General features: G+C 31.4%; 1 protein-coding gene across 2 annotated transcripts; it reads left to right on the top strand.

Annotated features, from left to right (window-relative positions):
* Positions 1-120: 120 nt before the first annotated feature.
* LOC143045587 (bone morphogenetic protein 2-B-like) lies at positions 121-19,667 on the top strand. Of its 2 annotated transcripts, none has more exons than XM_076218187.1 (5): positions 121-1,233; positions 8,849-8,994; positions 10,274-10,433; positions 13,643-13,807; positions 17,358-19,667. In XM_076218187.1, the coding sequence occupies exons 1-5, from the start codon at positions 933-935 to the stop codon at positions 18,038-18,040; spliced, it is 1,455 nt and encodes a 484-aa protein (XP_076074302.1). In that variant the 5' UTR covers positions 121-932; the 3' UTR covers positions 18,041-19,667. The 2 variants fall into 2 exon arrangements, with proteins under 2 accessions (XP_076074302.1, XP_076074303.1); XM_076218188.1 differs by lacking the exon at positions 121-1,233 and adding an exon at positions 1,444-3,324.
* The last annotated feature ends 6,353 nt before the right edge of the window (positions 19,668-26,020 follow it).

Below are 26,020 nucleotides of genomic sequence, written 5' to 3' on the forward strand. Positions count from 1 at the left end.
GTTAAAACATCTCAGTAACAACTGTAATCACCAATAATTGAATGGCAAAACTCAGTGCGCCGCATTTTCAATTAGAAATTCTTTGTAGAGATAATATATGATACCAGCTATTAAATCATGCTCATTCTATATTCTATAGTTATATTTTGACTGACAAGTTAGCGCTTTTTGTATTCATTGAAAAATTGTTTGTAATTTGATATCTGTGCTTTTGATTGTTGTGAAAAAGGTTTTAATGCCTGGCCATTGGTGGCAATTCATGCATGGATGATTTCTTTGCTGTTTGTGACAAATCTTTTTAAACCAATGTCTACTATGCGGGAGGAGCAACGTTCTATTTTCATTATCGATATAATCGAGAAATTGACTTTTTACACCTTTTTACTTTAGAAGCGCTTCTGTACATGTTTTCATAGGATTTTAAAACCATTGGAACAAATAGCTATTTAAGACTTAATCATAATTATAATTGTGCGGTGATTTTTTTCTAATATTAAGAATGAAAGTTCAATAAGAAAAACAACAGGTGCCTTCTAAAGGAATTTAAACTCTTTAACTAAATGTGTGGTTTTAGAATTAGTTGAAATTTTATGAAAGTTAAAAGCATCGAGTAGCACAGGTGTGTGGTTTTAACTGGACACTTAAGTGTCACTCGAAAGTTTCTTAAGGTACTAAAACAGCTTTGTTAAGAGCTCATAATGTGTAAGAATACTTCTATACGACATTGGAGAAAAAATTCTAAATAATAAAAATCGGATGTCACTTGTTTTCAGGTGTGAGTTTCAATGATACAGATTTAATTATGTATTTAAATTTGGATAACGACTCTTCAGCTTTGAAAAAATTGTCAAGATTTTCCGTTCAAAGAAAACCTTGGATGAATTAGTTCTATTGGTCTTGTTTTCTTGATTTAGAAGTAAAAGCACAGGGAAATGTCGGGTTGTATTCAGTGCCAAATAAGTAAATTTTACAAAATATTAAGAATTGTGTTTTTTATTTTATTATATCTTGGATTATTAACTGAAGCAAAAAAACGAAAAGTGAGCAATGAGACGTACGTTATAGAAAGGTTATCTAACTTATTTGGAATTGATAAAGTTCCAGTGCGGATTTTTAATCGGTCTCCTCCACAATATATGTTGGATTTATATAACAGTATAACTGATAGTGGTGGACTTTTAAAAAGAGATAGTCCTTATCATGCAGATGTGGTCCGTAGCTTTCCAGATAGGCGTAAGTTTATTAATGTCTTATTTATTTTTTTGATATATGATATGTATCTCTTGCTGACCACAAACGTAGTAGGGTAAGGGGATATAGGTACACAGATACTTTGGTGGGGTATATGCTTGCCAATGAGACATCTATCCGAAAGAGTCGAAATGACATGGATTTCATCAATTAAAGGTCACAGTTTAGCAAATCCATATCGAATTGTCAGCTATGAAAGACACCAACAGTAACAATGTACCTTTAATCTAAAGTCCATTCTTTGAAAGTAGGGCTGCACTTTGTTCTACACATCATAAAATTTGCAGAGTTTGAAAAGTTGCTACTGCTGTTGAAATTGCTTAACGAACGCAATTTATAATTACTACTTAGATTCAACTTATTTTGTATATACATTTGAAGTTTTGTCTTGAGTATATATTTTAAACCATGCTACACCTTTCTACATTTGCTGCATATTTTCAAATAAATCACTTGTACAATTAATAACATAGATGAGAGGGATGTTTTCCGGTTTTTCCATAGTAAACATATCTCGCTTTATATGCTCATTTTCCCTCTTATTATTTCAAGTACATACTACTGTTTTCATAGGTTTTTTTTGTGCTGCATCGTAAATTTTGCCATGAAAAAGATTTTTTCGTTGATACGAATAGACCACCTACTTACTACCTTTAAATTTCTGTGCAATTAATTTAATTACCATAACCAATTGTTTTTTGTATGCATGTTTGATAATATTTCGTCAACTTTCATAGCTTACTTTGACAGCTCCACTTATACTTTTTTCTTCAATGCACTTTCTAGACGTTAAATAGATAAAAATCTACATACGATTTATTACGTTTTGTGATGATTTGCCTTGAAATAACTCTTTGCTTCATAACACAAACTGAATAATTAAATAAACGCCTTTTTAACTTTGATCGTGATCATCTTGGGTAAATCATACTGACAATGAGGTATGAAACAATTATAGGGCCATGACGTAACCTCAAAATGACATCTAGTAAAGTGATATCATGATACTTATATTAAATACCCATGGTTGTCTTTTATAATTTTAACTTTTCAAATGTTTGACTCCAAGCGTTTCTGGTGAAGGTTATCCCATAAATGTACCCGGTAAATAGCCTGTATTATGACATTGGTTGTGATAATATATGATCAAATAAAAGTTTCTTCAATTTATTCTTATTTAACATGAATGACCTTTGGTAAGGGGTTGATCCGTCTGCCTTTCGGACCTTTTGATTGTATTGTTTCTACAAGTATATATATTCATGTTTAAATTTCCGAAGATTTGACTTTGAACGTTTAAACAGACCGAAAAGGTCTGCGATAACTGCTTATATTTCGAACTTCTTAGCGTATAAGTATTAGCGTACAACAGAGAGAGAAAAATACGTAAAAGACCGTCACAAATTAAAAAGGATTCGTAAAGCGAATTATCTACTGAGGTATGCAACTAAAGCCTTAAAATACTTTTAGAAAACTCATTGATCTTTTCATGTGTCTGAATTGTCTGTCTATTGGAATTTATCATTCATTTTATGACTGCGCAGATATCATGTCGTTGTTTTATGTGTCACGTGTACTGCACAGTTAATTTTGTCGTCATGTCATGATGGAGGGGGTATGACAAGAAATTTGTTAAATGTCCAAGTTTCGCAGGTGTTTGAATTTCCAGGTGTGGGGCATAAATACATTGAAGAGAACCCGTCGTGTTTTCAATTTTAATACTTAAATATGCCAACAAAAAACGACAACAATTAGTGAAAAAGTGTGAATTTTCATGTACAGAGTGCGCTATCACTTTCTTACGGATTACAGTACGTTGTTTATAGGGTATCATTTCTTTAACAGGTGTTAGCAATCGATATGTTCATTAAAATGGCATTTGTATAAAAATTCTCACGTAAACAAAATCTAATTATTTGGTTTGAATGCTACTTTACTAATAAATATAGGTATTACTCTATTTTCAACAATTTGATTCGTGAGAGAAATTGGCAGAAGTGGAGAATAGAGAATATAGCTGTTCTTTTATATGAGCTCTCATTTTTCAATCAAGTTGGTGTTTGCGTCAATTTGGTCAGTATACATGCAGTGAATATGAATATAGACATCTGTAATTATGATAATGGAAAATTGTTATTTAGCCCGGATAAAATATCCTGGACACCGTTAACAGGCCATTATTATTCACAATGTAATAATTATTGATATCATAATTTATGAAAAAAATATTAACCATACATTTAGAGATCTCTAGATCTAGAGGTTTGAGCCGGCCTATCATTATACATGTATACATGTATATCAACATCCGATGAAACTTTCAAATATATTTTTGTTTGAATTAGTTAATTAAACTTATTACTTGGAGTAAAGTCAAAAGTGACTAAGAATTCATAATTTACTTTAAATGGAATCATTCTGTCTAGACTAACTATACATTTTAATAACCTTTGTGTATACTGACAATTTGATGTTACATTGTAAATAATAACTACCGACATATAAATTGATACTAGATTGGAAATTTATATGTGTTTTATATTTGTTTTGTTACAAAATTAAGAAATACTATAAACATTTTGATAGTCTTCCTTTTTTTACTATTTATTGCAATGTTGTGCTAATATAAACGCCACGGAATGTGATTTACAGCTTTTTTATAACTCATATAGGGCTCGTATCACTCCTGCTTTTATCATCAAGGCAACTTTATAAGTTAGTTTCTGCCGTTTTAGATTCGTGATAAAATCCGTTATTATCAAGAAAGTTATTTTAGAATGAAAAATCATCAAGTGCGTTTGAATAAAAAAACAACCGCAAAATCGCAGACACTTGAACCGTGTATATTTTACAAATTTCTAATGTCAACCGATAAAGTACATATATAGTATTTATCGATCTTGTAACAAATGAATGGACATTTTTCGTGGATTCAAGTTCTATTGCTTTATTTTAATCGTCATAGACTCAATTTTCAAGCTACTCTTAGAAAAACTTTATTTCATTTAAGAACGTTGTGTTGCATACTTTTTTGTTTAGATTCTTTTGTGTTCAAACTAGACTTGTTCCGGTGCGTTAGGCTATTGGTGTTTTTGTTTAATCATTATAAACCTTAGCTTATGTTGCATGTGCATAGGAGTTTGGTTTTTATTCTTATGATAACAAAACTACTGGTTGTGAAAAGAAGGGTGCAGTAGGGTGCAGATGAGATGTTATCTATCAAGAACCATTAAGAGTTTACGAGGATTTGTTTTTATTTAAGGGAAGTTGTTTTTCGTTTCCAATTGGGAATGATTTTGATTTGTCTGCCATACTTCAAACATTAAAGCACATGCTATAACTCTTCTCATAGGATTCAGGTTTTGTAAGTCAAACTCCCATTGAAATGCACGAGCAATTAACAATTTATTTACCAAACAGTTATACATGCATATGCGAAGATATATAGAAATTGGTAAATTTTAATTTTCCTTCATGGATAAATGTGTTTAATAGCTGTTAATTTCTTTGTCATTTGATCTCTTGTGGTGAGTTGTTTCATTGGCAGTCATACCACATCTACCCGACACAAGAGCAGAAAATATCCAAAGGCTACCAATGGGTCTTCAAACAGAGCGAGAAATTCCAAAACATAGGTGATGCCCTTTGGTAATCGGTTTGTCAAAGTCCTTTATTTGGAACCGAATAATAGTTTTGATGAGACAAACTTAGACTGTAAATACTATCTAATAATTACTACCCTATATATCCCGTTAACGACATTCATATATACAGCTGATCTATGAATATCAGTACAACTTCTTGCCTAAATAGTGTTAATTCTTTGAGACTATTGAGCATATTGTCATGACGTCGAAGAGAAATAACGCGCATCGGGTATATCAAATGTGCATCCAAACTATAATTTATGGACTATACTTGTTCTCGAAACATTTTTTTGTCATAGACTTTGGACTTATTAAACCCAAGTTAACCATCAATGAATTTATGAGATTTTAACATTAAACCTTTTTCTGTTTGATTTGTAAATTAATAACAGCCTGAAAGGTTATTTGGGTTTCAAATATGCTACTATGTTTATCATAATTGTAACTGCCTCCAATTTTTTAGCAAACATTTTGGATATTTTAGCTCAACTTGATACAAATATAAACATTAAGATGCAATTATCATCAGTATTTTTACCCATGTACTGTAGTGAAAGTATACAATCAATTAAGATAAAATTTATTGGAAATTTTTAATGCAAGTCAATTATATGATGAAGAGGTATATATAACCTAAATAAAGAATTATTTTGATCTAAAACATTAACGCAATCATAAATTAAAACCGTTAGTATAATAGTCATACATAATTATTAACAAATTTCTGACAAACGGCATGCTTATTTTTAACTTAATTCATAATATGCCTCGAAAATCACTATCCTTAATAGAATACAGAGAACACAAAATGCAAACAAGATTTTGTAAATTGAAACATTTTAAAGGTTCTTAGTAACAAGGTGAGTTTTTATTGAGCTGATGTAGTACGAATGACAGAAATATTATTTGCTAATTAAAAAAGCTCAATAACAAAGTTAACAGATATATATCATAGCGAGAATAAATTGCTATATCTGTTGGAAACAAATTTCTGTAGATTTAAATAATTACACCGAGGCTATTGTTAGTTCAACTCTCAGCAATGTTGCCGCCAAGTCCCAAGTACCACAAGATAACTTCAAATCAATAGCAGTCGTAAAATAGAATGTTATTACACACAAATGCACAGCTATCAAAATATGAATACAGGCCAATGGTAGTCAATTCCAGCTGAAGTTTTTCCTACTTTTCTTTTATTGAACAATGAAAATGACTTTTTTCATTGTTAGCATAGTCTTTTTAATTGTTATTACTAGTGTGTCCCGGGTGAGTCTTGCGTCTCGCATACCGTAAGTTAAGCCTGGTATCTTTGATAAGGGTTTGCAAGATTATTTTAACCAATTTTTAACTTATAAATTTTTATTCCAGCTCGACTGATTGCGTATATATATATAAGTAAATAAATTCTTATAGATGCAATAATATGATTTTTCTGTAGGAGTGTGTGTGTGGGGGGGGGGGGGGTAGCTGTGTCTGATAGAAAATGTTATTTTCGTTTAACTTGAAGCTGCTATTGTTTGAATGATCATGGTTTTGATTTATGTTTACTTTCTTTTCACATCGCTCATGCAAAGACAGGAGAAAATGTTTAAAAGATACCCTCAAGTGTTTTAATTTTTTCTAAATGTAGATGCTTTTTACTATTGGAAATCAAAAACCTATTTGCAAACATGTGATGCCGACCCTACGAAAAGCTTGTGTCTCTTTCTTAAAAAAAACCACCAGAATATGTCAACTGGGTTTCCTAAATATGTTGAGTAATGCTTGTTTAACTTGTTGGATAATGTTTATGATAACTTTCACTATATAATTGCTTCAAATTTCGCTCGAATTGTTTTGTAAGGTTTATATACAACTTAACCACAAAGTTTGTGAAGAAATTCACCTTACATATTTTAATGACTATCTCAAAATCATTTAAACCAAATCGCGTGCCAGTTTGTGGTCGCGTGCCCGGCTTATTGTTTTGGTAGTGTTTATCTTTTAAAATCTGTGTATGAACAGATTCAAATTATTGTGAAAACATTTTTGTACATTTATAAAGTTTTTGGTATGTATGATCATAATGATAATTGAAATATAAGAGTGGGGATGGACTTCTAAAACTTCGACCACTTAAAAGGAATTTAGAAAATTTTAGCTTATGTGATATCTTGTCTTCATTTTCCTGTTGTTTCAAAAAAGAGGCAGACATACTTTTTCCTTAAAAAAAGGACAAAAATACCAAACTACAAGGAAATTTTCCAAATCCAATGGCAATACCAAAAGAACTTAGACTGAAACTGTTTTGATGTAAACATTCAAAAGAATGCATATTCATAAGCCCAAAATATTTGGTATACATATTTCGCAATTATTCCTGAGAAGAAGAAAAAAAGATATTTAACGAAGAATGTGAAAAATGCCTTATTATTTACAATCGTAATTAGTGCAAAGACCAACTTCTACTAAGTGCAGCAACTCAAACGCCAAACGGAGTACCGAGATGGATGTTCCTGTTAAAACTTAAAATTGGCAATTCCTCAAAAGGGCATAATATTATTTAGACATGGGTATATACTTTATATACCTTTTCCCTGTATAGATTTCAATCAAATTACACGGTAAATAAATCAATTTATAAAGTATTATATCAATCGCATAGCTGTTTTAACGGGTTTTCAATTTTACAATGCAAAAACTGACATTACAGGGTTTAAATGACTTAGAAAAATTTTAATTGACAATTTACGTAAACTTATACTTGACTTATGGAACCCAAATCTTTTTCAAAACTGAAAATTAAATTAAAATATTTGTAGTCTCTACCCAAACATGTGTATGTTGCAATGCGTTTGTTTGATTTTTTTGTTTACATATATAATTATTGTAAACACTTCAAAAGAAGAAAAGCTGATCAACAGTGAATGAAATTTTTAAAGTATATAAGATAGGTATAAAAACCGTGGTTAAAATATTTGTGAAGAATCATTTTCGACAGGTGTTAAACTACCTGTGGGAATATACTCTAATTACAGCTTGTTTGCTTAATTTGGTCTTTAAATACATACAAGTATGGGTAAAATGTGAAAATTAACAAAACAAGAAGATTATTGAAGTAGCAGATTTATGTACTTTCAGTACAACCTTTAAATAGTATATGCTTGATTCAGAAGTCAGGAAAAAATATCAGAATACCGTATAATAATTATGTAAAGAAAAAGCACGATATAACTAACAAAAAATCTTGTAATTTACTTAAATTCAGTAATACATATCACCAATATCAAATTGAACATGTAACACTTTGGATATGTTATAGATGCCAAACTGTCACTTACCACAACAGTGATTCGGAAACCTGGGAGTAAAGCAAATTACATTTGGATACAGTGATTGATTTTTGGTGTTTAACGCCACTTTCAGCACTTGTGCGTGTTTTAGTTGATACCATGATAAAAAACGACTTGTAGCCGGAAAACTTGCAAATTAAGATCGCAGTCGAACGAACTATGACACGAGCAGGGTCCGAACTCACGAGCAAGATTCAAACGCACAACCTCAGTGTTGTCAGGCTTGTGACCCATCAAAAAGAACTTTAAAATTGAAGTCTTTATTTCATACGCGTGTGATGTATCTACATATGTACATCTCACAGTTATATTGAACAGGTTCTTTCTAATTTCGGAGGAAGTCTTCCACCCTTATTTTCAAAGTCCAGGTTACAATTATTTTCAAACAAAAATAAAACACTATTCGTTCATTGTATCGAATTTAATTTCGTATGATGTGTTTTAAAATACTTTGCACCAAATTTTATCAAGCCAACATCGTCCATTTTCATATTTTTTGAAGAAAAAAATCCTGAATTGAATTTGGAATCTTAGTTTGATACAGTATTTTCTACAACTTCATTTTTTACAGTCTAATCGATACAATTTTTTTCATTTTCTATTTTTCTTTTCTTTCAGAATGGACTCAACAGATGCATTTTTATTACAATATATCATATTTAACAACGGAAGAAAAAATATTAGCAGCAGAATTCCATGTTTTTAAATTACGACCAAAGCCTTCATCGTCATCAGAAATCATTCCATCATCCCATATTATAGAGGTAAATAAGGAAAAACATAAAAACTTATATCGTTGATCATTGCACGTGAGTGCACGTGTGAACGTCTCAGGTGCAATGCATTTACACCTCATTATAAATATATATAGATGAAGTATGAAAAAATACTGTTTTGGTGTAATGTTTTAAGTGATTTTTTTTTCAGTGTTGTCCTGGAGCCAAATCGCTGTGAATATTTGTGTTAGAAACACATTTATTTAATTGACATCGACTTTGAAATCATTTGATCATGAAGAAATATTAACATGATATAATTGTTCAGTTTCCTTGTTTCTAATAAGCTTTATAGTAAACTTTATTTCCATTCATTTGATAAATATTCCAATCACTATGTGAGATTTCATAAAACATTAAGTATGACATCACAACGGTCATTTACAACTCTGCGTCAGAAGCAAAGAAGCGCTATGAATCCCGATAGCGTATAATTGAAGAGCAAAGGTGAGCAATACACCACAGATTGTATTAAATGTTCAGACACAGCAATCAACATTCTCTACAAATGAAAAATGAAGATGTATTTCTCTCTTGACAAGTAGACTTATACAAATTAATCATAACTGTTATGTTCTTAAACTTTATGGTGATTATGTTATAAGGTAATGTCCTGGTAAAACTCCAAGGAAATCAGGAAATTAAACTAGCTAAACATGTGATTTGAAATATTTTATATATGGTTCTTCCTTAGATGACTACGTGGTATCGGTTTTGCTCATTGTTGAAGGCCGTACGATGACCTATAGTCGTTAGTTTCTGTGCAATGTGTTCTCGTGTGGGGAATTGTCTCATTGGCAATCATACTTATATATTTATGATTACATATTTTATCGTTTTTCCAAATTGAGTTTGGTTAGAGGAGCTGGTAATAACCAATAAAGATTACTATTTTACATAGGTTATCATATATATGGTTGGTGTTGGTTCCTTAAGACTAATAATACTTACTAACACATGCAAATTGAGGAGGATCACATGTTAACATCATAGATATATACCCTGCTTTTTACTATACACAAATAGTTTGAATTTAAACATAATAACCAACATGGTTGCAGTCATCAGGAAGCCATATCTGATTGATTGATGTTTGCTTATTGACCTGTTAAATAGGTACAGAGATAGAAAAAAATCCTGAGATTTTATCTTATAATGTATTATCTTTGGACTCCTCAACGAGTTTTTGAACAGATTCGCAATTTTTTTGTTTGAATTGGTTTTTGTATTTTATCTTTTTAGGATATCACTTTTTTTCTTATTTCAGGTAAAAATATATCAAGTTTTAGACCCTGACAAAATTTATTCAGCTGGAGGTCTAAAATTATTAGATGCCAAAAGAATAAGTGTTCATACACATGGATGGTTAGTTTTCCAAGTTCAAAAAGCTGTGGAGCAATGGGTAAATGGTTCGTCGTATAATCATGGTAAGTATTGTTAAAATATATTATAATGTAATTGATTGATCGTTTGTAATGGGATGTTTAATCAGCAATGGATCTGCTGAAAGTTTAAAAATTTACAACACTCATCGTACAAATTTGTCTAAGTTTGATGATAGCATATTATCAGTTATGCTCATCGTACAAGAAAAATTTGGCAAAGTGTTATTGACTAAGATGATAGCATATTATCAGTTATGCTCATCGTACAAAAATTTGTCAAAGTGTTATTGACTTAGATGATAGTATATTATCAGTTATGCTCATCGTACAAGAAAAATTTGTCAAAATGTGATTGACTAAGGGACGACATCAAAAGATCGATGTAGGACAAAAAACTTAAATCAAATAGTTTGGGGGTGGGGGGGGGGGTTAAAATTCTGCAAGTTTTGTATATCTAAAATCGATTTTTACATATATCCCTATTGGTAAATCAATTTTTCCCAAATTAAGTTAAGAGGGGGGTGGGGGGTCAGTGGAAAAACTATGTGAATTAAGTTTTTTTATCCTACATTGAACTTTTGATGTCGTCCCTAAGATGATAGTATATTATCAGTTATGCTCATCGTACAAGAAAAATTTGTCAAAGTGTTATTGACTAAGATGATAGTATATCATCAGTCATGCTTCATTATATATATGTTACCAAAATCAACCACATGAAGCGACACAGGCTCAGACACTGTATTGTTCTTGTTGTTAATAGAAAACAACATGTATTTTAATGTTACTACACAAAAACGGTATTTCAGAAAACACTCGTTGAAATGTGCAAACATCTGAATATAATATCAAACTAAGATGTGCAACTGTCTTGATTTACAAGATCTGTCTAAATTAAATTCAGTAATTTAATCTATAATCCCATGAGGTTAGTTTGGGGTCCGGAATTACAACTCGTTTAGACAGAATAGAGCATTGGGTGATTTATCACGGAACTAAAGCTTTCTGTAATAGCTATGATTACAAAATTAATAGGTTTACTCTAAGTATTATTTGTGAAAGAAAATTTCCTACTATGAACATTGTATTATTTCACAATGTACATTTCATAGCCACAGAAATTAACATAGAGTAATCGAAGCATCGCTGCATAATTCTTTTATCCTGCTGTTTTAATGGCACATAAACGACTTTTTAATCAAGCTCCAAAAACTCATTAAATGTTTTTCTTACTGTGATTTGTAAAAGAAAACGTTTAGACTATTGTTGGGTTGAAATGTATCGCTTAATGTAACATGAGGGTTAGGTATATTAAAAAAGACACACTGGAAGGTAACTTTACAACTAATAATAAATGATATATTAAATCGAAAAGCCATATCTTTTTATATCTAAATTTTCAATTTCACACATCTTTAATCAGTGTTTGTATCTATATCATGCTTCATGTTATCCACTTATGATCTTTCTTTCAAGAATTCAATTACAGTTTCAACAGAATTTTATAGCAAGTCATTACATTGTAAGGCAGTGATATCGACCTCTGTAAGATTGCACTGAGTTTTAAAGTTTATATACTGAGCGCACTGCAATTTACTAAAAACACATTAACTCAAGGGATGACATAGTTGTCATAGCCAGAATTGAGAAATGGGCGAAATTATTGGTATGTTCAAGTTTTTGTTAATGTCATGGTATCATTAAAATAAGCTGTAATTTTTTTTAAACAACTTCTTTAAACTTGTAGAGAGTTTTTTTATATGCACTATGGTTCGAATGGCTTATCCGTCGTTGAAGACAGCACCAAAATCCCTCTTGCCGACTTGTTTCTTTATTATTATGAGGCTGACTTCATACAGGAACTTCTTAGGAAGAATGATAAGAAGTTAGCAATATCCTTTAACTTTATGTTCCCCTATAAAGATGATGTTCTCTCACTAAAAAAAAACAAAATTTGGTGACTATGTTGAACGAATCTATCCCATCAAACTAGAAATAAAGGAAACTACAGATACAGTTAAGTCTGCCTGATATCTTGACTTACATGTAGAAATTGACAATGAGGGTCTGTTGAAAACAAAAAACTTTTCGACAAAAGAGATGGTTTCAGCTTTACAATTGTGAAATTTCAATTTCTATGTAGCAACATTCCAGCAGTTCCTGTATACGAAGTATATATCTCCCAATTAATACGATATTCCCAGGCTTGTATTTCCTATTATGATTTCCTTGATAGAGGATTGCTACTCACAAGGAAGCTATTAAACCAACCTTAATACCAAGAGTTCCAAATGATGAAGTTGAAATCATGCCTTCGTAAATTTTACAGATGCCATCACGAGTTGGTTGACCGTTATGGAATGACCGTTTCACAGATAATATCGGATATGTTCCTTAATTCTTTACTGCAATACCCTTGTATTGTGACGAATGTCATGAATATGATCTACCGAATTAGACTATTTACCGGCTTTGTAATAACATTAGCAACACGACGGGTGCCACATGTGGAGCAGATTCTGTTTACCCTTCCGGAGCCCCTGAGATCACCCCCAGGTTTTGGTGGGGTTCGTGTTGCTTAGTCTTTAATTTCTATGGTGTGTCTTCTGTACTATTATTTTTGTGTTTGTCTTTTTTTTTAACCCTGGCGTTGTCAGTTTATTTTCAATCTATGAGTTTGACTCTCCCTTTGGTATCTTCCGTCCATCTTTTATATGTAGAATCGCTTTGCCCAAATGTAGTCGTATTGACGTCTAAATGTTATGTCTAAAATGATTTCTACAAAACTTGCAGTTTGGATTCTCAATACTATCAATGAATCTGAAGAAACATCAAATATTGAATTGATCCATCCCATTTTCCCCGAATGGGAACTACCAAGTTATACTTTTTACCGGATTTTTTATAACATGAGCAACACGACGGGTGCCACATATGGAACCAGACCTTCTTACCATTCCGAACTCTTGAGATTACCCCAGTTATTGGGTTCATGTTGCTCAGTCTTTAGTTTTCTATTTTGTGTTTTGAGTACTGCTGTTTGACTGTTGATCTTTTTTCTATTTTAGCCATGGCGTTGTCAGTTTGAATTTTCCTTTGGTATCATTCGACTCTCTATTAGTTAAATGTATTCCTCGAACATGTAAGCATCTCAGCATCAGAGAAGACATAATATATTTTCTATTTATTTTTAATCTTAAAATTCAGTATTTTTATTTCAAACAGTATAAACTTTGTACTTTGAATTTCAGGGTTTTTGGTGACCACAACATCAATGAGTGGCCAGCATGTTAACGGAAGTTACGTCCGATTTGCTCAAAGGCGAGAACATCACGAAAGTAAACAACCAATCCTTGTTGTCTATACAGATGATGGACAGTTGCGGCATCCTAATTATATTTCACCAAACGATGAAGGTAAATCAACTTAAATATCATCTATGTATTCCAGTTACTACTTTTCTCCATTTTTTGAGACCAAATATTTTATTTCGATATAATATTGCATGCCCTGATAAAGGCTGCTATATTGCCCGTGTTATTCTCAACATAACTCCGACAACAAATCAAAATACCGTAAAGTTGGGGAGTATTGATGACCCAAAATTCCAAAAAGTTGTGCCAAATACGGCTAAATTAATCTATTCCTACATGGGATAAGAAAATCTTAGTTTTTCGAGAAATCCAAAGTTTTGTAACAGGAAATTTATAAAAATGACCATAACATTGACATTCATGTCAACACCTTAGTGCTGACTACTGGGATGGTGATACCCTTGGGGTATCTTTTATAGTGAAGAGGATAGGACCCATTCCAAATATTATTATGCAGTCAATAGAAGATACATTTACGCACCAATTCGGAGTTTCAACGTATCTCACCAAAAATACACACTACACCAAATCTGTGTTCTTTATCCTAAATAACGTAAATGTCGCAGATGAAGACGACCAAATATTTTTAAGTCTTAGTTTTCTACCCGGTCGGAGGCCGAAGCTTCTATCGCGAGGTCTTCATGTTCATGGCCTGCACTGAAAAGTAGGGGAGAGGTTTACTTACGGAAAAGAAAAGGTGGATTGTTTATAAAACAAAAATGCAATGTTCCTTATTTATAACTGACAACATACGATTAGACAGAGTTCTTAATTATATTATTAATGATGATCATTTAAAAAAATTTCACACACAAAAAACTTGAACATTTCGTAAGAGACTAGACTAAGAGATAATTGTTTTCACTCTCGTGCCAATGAAGCTGTTTATTGCAGGTTTAAATGTAGGATTTCCCACTGTGTTGAAGTCACATTTAAGTATTAGGGAAGAGCATCTTCAGTTTAAATTGAAATCGATAGTGCATCTATCATCCTAAGTAAAATCATTTTGCTGTTACTTAACAGGTTACGTGTGGGTTTTAACGGAAGTTGAATTAACTATCACTCACAGAAGAAATTTTGTCGATTTTGACAGACTTTGCCAAAACGTTTGCTAAATAATGAAATTTTGACAAAAACCAAAAACATTTGTCTATATTATGAGTCTAATTCAGTCTGCATAAACTTTTAAAGATGACTGACGCCACTTATCAACGCTTCTGGTTGCGTTATAATTCCTTTGATTTCTAACGTTTACTTTGAAAATAAATAAACTACACGTGCAATACGGAATTAATTGTCTATATCTACATGATATTTGCGTGAAATCTGCTCTCAATCTAATGAAAGGCTACCCATTATCCCATAGCAAACTATTTTATTAATATTTCTTTAGTTTTAAATTTATTAATTGCGTTTGCGTTTGTAATTTAGTTATTGCATGTGATTTAATATATAGGTGCTGACGCGTAATTTTTGTGTGACTTAATTCTACATTTGATGTTTAAGACATTTAATTCAAGATATTACCGAAGTCTTAATAAACGAAAAGTTTATTAGTCAATAGATTTGAGAGTTTGGTGCAGCTTGAACTAAAACATGAGTATCGCACTTAGACCTGAAGCTGTCGTCTCATCGTTATTCTTTACTAAATCATATTCCTAGTACTACTAACTATATGTTAAAAAAAGCAACATATATAGCATAGTTATATGAAATGCTCTTCGTAACAATATGTGATTGAATTGATAGTGTTGAAGACCATGCGATGTTTGTGTTGCTCGCCTTGCTTGGGTCTTTTCAGTCTCATATTTTATTACCTCCATGTTACTATAGAAAAAAATGACATCTTTTATTTTTCTTAAAATACATGTATGTACGAACATGTTCAACTGCAGTGTTCTTGAGGGGTTTTATAATAAACTGAATTCGTTCATTTAACATATTTTAAGTACATGAACTTGTATTAATATGTTAAAATGTGCATATAGACCGCATCTAGAATGGTTGTATTTGACATTTTATGATATGGGGTAATTACGGCTTTTTTCAAACTTTCCATTGCCTTAATATAGTGTATAAACTTATCTATATCCTTGAATAAAATTTGCCACATGAGACGTTTCAATAATCGATAAGATCGCCGTTTTATTACTTGATAATTATAATAAATTAGAAATATGTTAACCCTTTTCTTATAACTCCATTAAATGAATGATATTTGACCTCGCATTCTGAACGAAAGTTGTGAAAAGTGATTCACCTCATTTTTACAATGGTTTTCATTTATTTTATAAATTGAAGGTTATTATGTTGTTTTATTTACTATCTTTCGTTTTATTATAGGTAATTACGAGTTCATAACAACTGCCAGGGATATTTTTTCCTCACCTCATTGATATAATCAAGGATTTGTATAGTCTTACTATACAAATCCTTGATATAATAAAAAAAATAATAACATGTTTATGGTTCTTTTTATACAGTGTGCGTTCTGTTTTTATAATAAAATAACCTCTATGAAAAGAAAAGAAAAACCTATTTCATCTGATTTTTTTTTCATTAAAACTATATAAAGTACTACTTCAAGTGAGGTTCTAACCACATTACGACTTTTTTTATACATGTATCACCAAATCATATGCATAAAGATAGCTAAAAAAAACTGTAGATTCGATAGATTTGGGAACGTTTAGATATATATTTATTTATCCTAAAAGAAATGTGTACTGAGGACACACCCATGTTATCAAAACCATAAGTATATTCAAAGTAAAGATCAATATTGTCTATCATTCATTTTGATAAAAAAAAAAATATGACAAAAATGCTAAATTTTAAATACATACATGTATAGGATGAAATTCAAAACAGTGTGGCTGTGGCCATTGATTGACACATTAAATTCATCCATTGACTGGGACAATTTAGGTGAACGTTTGTATGTAACGATCACTGCTCACTATGTACTTTTTAAAGACACATAAACTATGGGGTCACCAAAGGTTCTCAACACCTTAATAAAGTAATTCGAAAAATTAATCAGAAATAACACGATGTTTTGATTTATATCAATTATATAAATCAAAACATAAAGGTTATTCCTTATTAATTTTTCGAATTATTTTATAATTAAAGGCGTTGAGAAACCTTTGGTGACCCCACAGTTTAAATGTCTATCGTAGGTACGTCGTTAACAGTGGTCGTTACAGACAAACGTTCACGTAAATTGTCCCAGTCAATGGATGAATTTAATGAGTCAATCAATGGCCACAGCCACACTGTTTTGAATTTCATTCTATGTACTAATGTTGACTTCAACAGCAAATTGTAGCGCTGAAAAAAACATTTTGATTAAATAGATTTCTATAAAATGGTTGCAAAATTTAACAAATGTATCAAATATTCAATTTAAAAAAAAAACTAGGTTTAAAAGAAATCCTCTCTGCTTTGATCCTGTAATAACACATACAAGGAAAATTGGACCAACCTCTTTATATGAATATTCTGAATACTATATATGATATCCTTAGTGTAAAACATACTTAAAGTAGTAAGGCCTAAGTTTATCAATCGTTTTTGGTTTTTTTTATAGATTATCTTGAAATAAAGAAGGATATAGAAAGACAAGAGAAGAAAAGGAAGAAACAAATGAAAGAAGCAATAAGATTATTAAATGAAAAAGATCGTGAAGAATTTGAAAATGAACATTTAAATAAATTACTTGGTATGTCTAAAAGAACACGACGTAGTGCTGACACAGAATCTAAGGATAGTAAGAAATCGAAACGAAAAGGAAAAGGAAGAAAGAAAAAGAATAAATTGTCCAAAGCAGAGAGAAGAGAAAGGAGGAGGAAAATACGGGAACAAAAGAGAGCAGAAAAGAGACGTTTAAAGAATGAAGGAAAATTAAATAAAGAAAAACGTGGATTAGATTATATATTATATGACAGAAGACGACGAAATTGTGGAAAACGAGAAATGTATGTAGATTTTGATGAAATTGGGTGGTCTGGTTGGATAATTTCACCTAAAGGTTATAACGCTTATCATTGCAAAGGAGAATGCCCATTCCCGCTGGGACAAAGTCAAAAACCAACAAATCATGCTACGGTTCAAAGTATTGTACATGCGTTGAAGGTTGGAAAAGATGTCTCCACGCCATGTTGCGTTCCAAATAAATTATATTCAATAAGTTTGTTGTATTTTGATGATGACGAGAATGTAATTTTAAAACAATATGATGACATGGTGGCTGCGAGTTGTGGATGTCACTGATACTCATCTATATATAAATACTCAGTGTGTTTAATAGCCAACAGTCGCTTCCGTTATCATGGCTATGGCTTAGAATCACGATGTTATCTATGGAGTGACGTCAGAAATAAAATCAAATATACCGATTTTCAGAACTTATTCGTTTGCCGGCACATTTTTAGTGTGACGTCGATGAATTGTCGCTCAAATTCGATCATATAAGCCAAGAATTATTTATTGAAATTCAGCTGGAAAGTGACCCTAGATATAGTCCAGACTTTTCGGCAGACAATAAAAACTACAATGGAGTACAACATGTATCTGGCTAGCAGATACAAATACTACATCAACCAATGTTGACGACATGTCGGCTAGAAACAGAAAATAGATTATTTGTGGTAAATGCTTTTAGGGCTTACCTTTTGAAATATGATAGCACGTGTCTTTGATGTAAAACTTATTATACATCAGATAAAAACTGAAAGTGCTCATTTTAATGTGATAGTGAACGTTATAAATCAAGCTATACGTGTTAAATGTATAGAGAGAACAGACAGAGGTTCTACCCCTTTCTTTAATGGTCAATCAATGCCTCACTAGGTCGAAAAAAGACCTATCATTGTTGAATTCATCAAAGATTTTAGTTGTGTAAAGTAATGAGTTTATGTAAATAGATATATGTAATTCACTTGTTAAAGAAGAAGGAAACCATATTTGTTTCGTTTATTTGAACAGGAGAGTTCAAATAAAGATAAAACTTTGGTTAAATAGTATGCTTATCTGTTAATTGTTTTTATTCATTTATAGTCGCTCAGAAAGTTTGCAGACACGGAAGTCTGGTTCGTATTCTTAATCTGACGAATAATACATTTCCTAAACTTTCCACCAATCATCTCACTTTAGTCGTTCATTTTATACTTTTCTGTCAATTTATAAAACTGTTGTTTAGTCGATTGATCAATAATATTATCAAATGAATGAAGTTCAGGATTTATAAGTTTGAAATGTATCGGGTAAAAAATCACCCTGATTTACCATGTCTTGTCGGTCAAAATTGTTTATTGATATGAACAAGTATAAGACATATTCTAGTATAATACATAATCTGACTATACTTTTATGTCCCTTTGGTATCTATCGCTTCTCTTTTATACATTGTGAAAGAGTTCCTGGTCTAATAAAGTAAACGCCGAACTTCTATTTCCTCTTTTTACTTTTTGTTTTAATTAACATTATTTTAAATTTCCTTTAATTACCTAAAACATAAACTTGTGATACGGAGTCCTTGTTGTTAAAGTTTTACATCTATAAAGTGTGAATGTGACTTGAATGTATTTGCAATTTTTAGAAAAAGCTTTGTAGAAATTGACAATGATAGTAAATAACATTGTTTCCTTTTACAAAGAAAACTACGTTACAAACATTAATAAAAAACGCAATCTGTGAAAGCGAACAGTTTTTGAAAATAGAGTTCGTAAATGTAAGTGTATAGATTTAGAATAAGTGTGGGAAGCTGTGCCAGTAAATTGTATGTATCCCGTATATGTTAGAATCTGTTGTTATATGTTATATTGTTTACCGATGCTTTGTATAAGTTTGTTTTGTTATGTCAGTTATAATTTAAAATGAATTAAAACGTCAGAACTAATTATATTGTAATTACTGTAAATTAAGATTGTCTCCTTATTTTCATTAAACCTTCCGATAGAGTTGAATTATCAAACTCTAATAGTTATTTTGACTGTTATGCCTCTGGTGCCGGATTTTATCGCTGTGATGCAATTGAAGACCCATTTACTAAATTTAGACCTGGTATCTATGATGAGTTTATTTGCAATTGAAGACCCATTGGTGACCTTCGTCTCTTTGACATATCCTCGATTTCCATTCTCAATTTTATTTGGTATCTGAGGAGAAATGAGCTGTACTTGATGTGGAAGCACATATATCTAATTTTGTTCCAATCTTTCTTTAAGGCCGAGGTAAAATAATAAATAATAAAAAAATGATAGCAGGTGTGTGTTACTCTAATAGTTGTAAACTGTTTAAGTTGAGTGAGCGTTTCTGATGAGACTAAATCCAGAAAAACGCCTTGGATGAAAGAAGTGTTATTTAAGAATTAGTAAATGAGTTAATAAGTTTCGTCTAGAAATCGACTATCAGAAACCAAGATACAACCATGCAATAAAACAAGAAAGATAGAAAGGGTGTTGAAGATGACGTTAAAATTATGTGATAGTTTGCTCCTGCAGAAATACAAATCAGAATCGACATATGCAGAGGTTCCGTTTCGTGTAGATTATTCTGATTTTCAAAATAAATTATCTTAACACTTGAAAATTCACATGAAAATCAGTTTGAACTTTCGTCATAAAACTGTAATTAAAACTTAATATCAATAGACACACGTTAGGAAGCCGAGAAATCTGCCGCCCTATACCTGCGTCATAGACTGTAAAGTATGATCAATTACTACGATACAATTATTTTGAAACAAGCCACTGACTAGATCAAGTATTCGGGTACTAATGAGATTATGAATTCAGATTATTTTATTCTGTTAAAAGATAACAGTTCCATATTTTGTATATATTTTTAATGTTGTATTTTTAGCGTCTGTTTTTAACAAACTTTATACATTTTTGGAAGTTAAAAATATCAATGGAACAATTGTTTTACCACAATGTCAGTAATTTGTCATTCGGAAACCAGAATCAGTCTTATTAATGAGCTGTACTTGATGTGGAAGCATATACATCTAATTTTGTTCCAATCTTTCTTAAAGGTAAAATAATAAATAATAAAACATGAGCCAATTCAATCTGTTTAAAACGGAAAGGAAGCAAGTCGTCTTGCATCGGTACGACATTCAATTTGCGATAGTAAATGGTTAAAAACCATGAACCAATCTTCAGTAAGCAATAGTTCATGAAATTTTAGAAACCTCCTCCGTCTGATTGCTGTGTGTCAGAAGTTTTTTAAAGTAAGTTTCCTGTTAGCATTTCTTTGACACAAAAATCAAATATAGAAAAATGGACAGACCACGCAAAGGGGACAATTAAAAATAGAACCTGCAAATAACAGTTCCCAATACACACTAAAACTAAAGACAGAAAACTAATTATTGACCGAAAAGAATCCCCACCCAACGCCGGCATGAAGTCGTGTGCTCAGTGAGTTAAACAATTCCCACTCAATTAGTAACACTTGTGTTGAACTGGACAAATAAGACTTCAGCGATCAGAATCGAGAAAAAAGAAGATGGCATTGTAGTTTAGCCATATAACTGTGAGCGATGTACAAAAAAGTATAACAAAATACAGAACTCACATGCAAATTGTCTATAAAGACTGTTTAATTCAAACGACGGTTTGTAGTAATATATTTTTCTGAAATTCTGTTATTATTTAGCAAACAATGATTACCCACAAAATCTGTTTTTATTGTAATGTGGGACTGTTTTCAGATATATTTGTAAAATCATTTATGATCTACTTGGGTTTCAAAATTATATATATATATATATGTGCCTCGTTTCAATGACGAAATTATCTTTATCATTTTACAGCATCTCATTTTTGTTTTTGTCTTTAAATGATGCAAAATAAAAAGATGCTGCACGACTGCCAACGAAAAAAACAACGAAAGAACTAAAACTAATAAGGTAAATAGGTACAGTGCACTATATGGCATTCAACAACGAACAAAAGCCATAATGTATGACTTCAAATTTTCCCAGTTAACATCATTCGTGTAAATTGTACGATTTTTCCTGTTCGTATGTGTACCTGTCTTGTTGCTTTCGATTTGTTTCGTCAGTCCTGTGTTTTCTTGGGAGTTTTTGTTGGTTTTTTTTTTAAAGATTTGGTTTGATTCTGTTACAATTAATTTCTAAATAATTTAAAAAAAGAAAAAGATAGCAAAAAGACATTCAGACTATTAAGTCAAAACAAACTGACAATGTCATATAAAAAGTAAAATTAAAAAAATACCGAACTACAAGGAAAATTCTAAATGGAAAGTCACTAAGCAAACGACAAAATCAAAAGCTGAAACACATCTAACGAATGGATAAAAACTGTCATATTCCTTACTTGGTACAAACATTTTCTTATGTATAAAATGTTACATTAAACCTGGTTTTAAAGCTAGATAAATATAGATTGCTTGTATATTTTCTTTGAAAAATCACTTTCCTAATGTTTATGGGATTCACGAAAATTCCGTTTGAATTAAAAGTGTTTGCCTCTTATATTTGAAATTTATTGTTGGTTACCTTTTAAATATTAAAAAATCTAAAATACCGCACTCAAAGGAAAAATCCAAAACGTAAAGTCCCTTATCTAATGGCAGAATCAAAAGCTTTAACACATCTAATGAATCAAATAAATTATTCAGATGTTTTTATTGAGTGTTAACCAAACAGCACCAATATTTGTCAAAAGCATGCACATTTCAAATATATATTTTGGCATAAGTTTTTAATAAAGAGGAGAAAATACCAAGTTGTCAATAAAAAAAAAAAGTCCACAAAACACTATACAACGAAAACTACAGATGGAGCAACAAAAAACACAGTTTAACACAGGTAAATTGAAGTGATCGGAAAGATAAGGAGTTTGTGACAGCCGTTGTGTCAAAGTCAATGGCACACTCGGAATATCGATAAACTTATCATTGATGCAAGGACTAGCAGGAATGTTTACGACTAACATAGTCACCAAACTTTAACTTGATTAGTGTTTCCGAGATAAAACCATCTTTATTTACAGATCGTCAAGTATAGGATACTGCCAGTTACTTTTCAACTTAGTTTACATTATGAACATAAAGAAAATTTCAGCAAAAAGATTATGAACTTACTTTAAATAAAGCTAATACTAACAATGACCACTGCCCTTTCCTCGATCTTGATATCTATATCACTAACGGAAAGCTAAATACTAAAATTTATGATAAAAGAGATGAATTTTCATTTCCTATCGTTAATTATCCATTTTTAGATGGTGACGTTCCCTTGTCACCATCTTACGGTGTTTATATATCTCAACTTGTACGATTCGCTCGTGTATGTAACAATGTTTTAGATTTTAACGAGAAAAATTTATGTATTACTGAAAAATTATTACACCAGGGTTTTCGATATCACAAACTAGTCAAAACATTTACTAAATTTTATCATCGGTATAAGGACATCATTCGTAAATATAGCTCAACATGCAGACTTCTTATACGTTCAGGTATTTCACATCCAATTGTTTATGGAAATATTCTTTATAAAGCACAAAGGTGTCAGTATTCACCTCAAAAACTAACAAAACCTTTGAATAGACTTATTAAGAAGGGATATAGTTACGATACTGTTGTCAGGTCATTAAAGATTGCATATTTTGGCGTTAATATTGATTCACTTATAGGATCTTTGCATCGGAACTAAACACATTTATTCAAAAACCAGTTGTTGGCATGACACGGGTTATGTTCTTCTCATATATGTTATGATGGTATGATACTAAACCCCTAACGGGAAGGATTGTGCCTGATGTTGATATGATGAAATCATAATCTTTCAGTCAATTTAATTGAAGTCTAGAGCTGGCATGTCAGTTAACTGCTAGTAGTCTATTGTTATTTATGTATCATTGTCATTTTGTTTATTTTCTTTGGTTACATCTTCTGACATCAGACTCGGACTTCTCTTCAACTGAATTTTAATGTGCGTATTGTTATGCGTTTACTTTTCTACATTGGCTAGAGGTATAGGGGGGGGTTGAGATCTCACAAACATGTTTAACCCCGCCGCATTTTTGCGCCTGTCCCAAGTCAGGAGCCTCTGGCCTTTGTTAGTCTTGTATTATTTTAATTTTAGTTTCTTGTGTACAATTTGGAAATTAGTATGGCGTTCATTATCACTGAACTAGTATATATTTGTTTAGGGGCTAGCTGAAGGACGCCTCCGGGTGCGGGAATTTCTCGCTACATTGAAGACCTGTTGGTGACCTTCTGCTGTTGTTTTTTTTTCTATGGTCGGGTTGTTGTCTCTTTGGCACATTCCCCATTTCCATTCTCAATTTTATTAGCATAGTTGGTCCTAACTGGAATGACCAGTGTCTATTGAGTTGCACGTACCAAACATGTTGTCGAAACTCTGTTTTTGTATATATATATATATATATATATATATATGTTCCTTCTTTAATCAAGATATATGTTTCTACCTTGGCCATTCTGTTATATCTTTTATATAAGCAATAAACAATTTTCTTTTAATCTGTCTTATTGTCTAGAATTAGGAATATTTGTCTTCAGGAAGTTAACACATATTTTACCCAATATGAAATTTTTAACACGATTAGCAAGCTCAGAATCAGAAAATAACCAATCATATACTGGATGAGGTGTTTCAAGCACCAAATTGGTATTGCGATTGAACTGAGTAAAGTTTAACGACAAAAAAATGATCCCATGTTCTTTTAAGATTCATGTCATTCCCTTAGTTTCCGTTTGCCACCTTGATTTTTCCTTTTTATCGATTTACGAAATTTTTATATCAACGAATTACGGCTGTCTCAATTATATTCCCTTTCTAAAACAAGATATTTGCATCTATGTTAGCTTTTTTTTTTATAAAGTTGAACTTATTCTTTTACTATGGCTAATAGAATTAAATAAGGAATACTTAAGGGGTAAATCAATCAATTTTGTATATCATCACACTGGACGAGATACGTTGATTTGTTTTAAAGTGATTAAAATTATAACTCAAAGTTGACTGCTGTACCCCTATTTTTGAAATTTGTACCTATTATGTCGATTTGGTTTGTTCACACATAGTTGTCAATATAATGAAATTTTATGCGACTGTTATACAAGTGAGAGGTTTAGCTAGCTTTAAAGTAAGATTTAATTCACCATTTTCTACATAAGACAATGCATGTACCATCCCATTCAAAATGCCCTAACATAAAACACTTACAATCAAGACCATTTTTATTTTCTGTTATCATAGAGGTTAATAATTTTGAAAAGAGGAGCATTTGGTAATATGCAGTAGTTTGTAAGTTGAAATTATAAAAGAACACAAAAAATAATTGTTCTGGTTTCATCTTGAGTCAGTGTTATGGGAGTGCATGTTGGATATAAAAATGGCTTGCCAGTACCTATTTTGTTTATCAACTAGTTTGTATAACGAGATTGGCAAGTAAATGGGAGATGAACAGACAAACAAATGTCAAAATACACAACAACAACAATCTAAAGATTGTGCAATATGATTCCCTGCATCCCAGACACACAGGGGTAATTTCAAGTGTCCCATAAGGGCCAGCCAGCATTTCTTGCTGCTTGATTACTGACACCTATCATTTTACTATCATGTAATAAATATGTTGAAAGTGCTATCTGAACCAGACCAGAACCAAGTTCATAAACCATCGATATTAGTAAATAATTTAACCTTTAAACTTGGTCGAATGCAAAAGTTTCAAAATGAGAACAAAAACAAAGGCTATTCAAGGCTGCTCAATATACATTAATCAATTCAATAGTATAAGATACAACACTTAAAACTAAACCAATAGCAACACAAGTTAAACTAAGGGCAAATTCTGGTAATCTAGAAGAGAACACAGTTACTGTTTTAATGGTGGTATCATGTGAACATGATAAGTAGAATTCGACGTTGAGTGGCATACGGTAATGTCATAATGTTATTCCTTGTAAATTCTTGTGAATATTGCACCCTGAGCGAAATGGTAATGCAATGCTATTCGACTTCGTATTTGAATTGCCATTTAAACTCTTCACTTGAGCGACACTGGTGATTCTTAAGTAGAAACATGCGCGTTTGGCGTGCCAAATTATAAGCTTGGTAAAATATCCTTGTAAATTATATCAGACAAATAAAATTATTTGCAGGCAAAATTATTAAAAATGCTATAATTTGTTGTCGATGGTTAAGTTATGTCATATCTTTATCTGTAGTTTTTATCAATTGTTTTG

This window comes from Mytilus galloprovincialis, chromosome 9 (genome assembly GCF_965363235.1).
Source record: "Mytilus galloprovincialis chromosome 9, xbMytGall1.hap1.1, whole genome shotgun sequence".
Taxonomy (NCBI): Eukaryota; Metazoa; Mollusca; class Bivalvia; order Mytilida; family Mytilidae; genus Mytilus; species Mytilus galloprovincialis.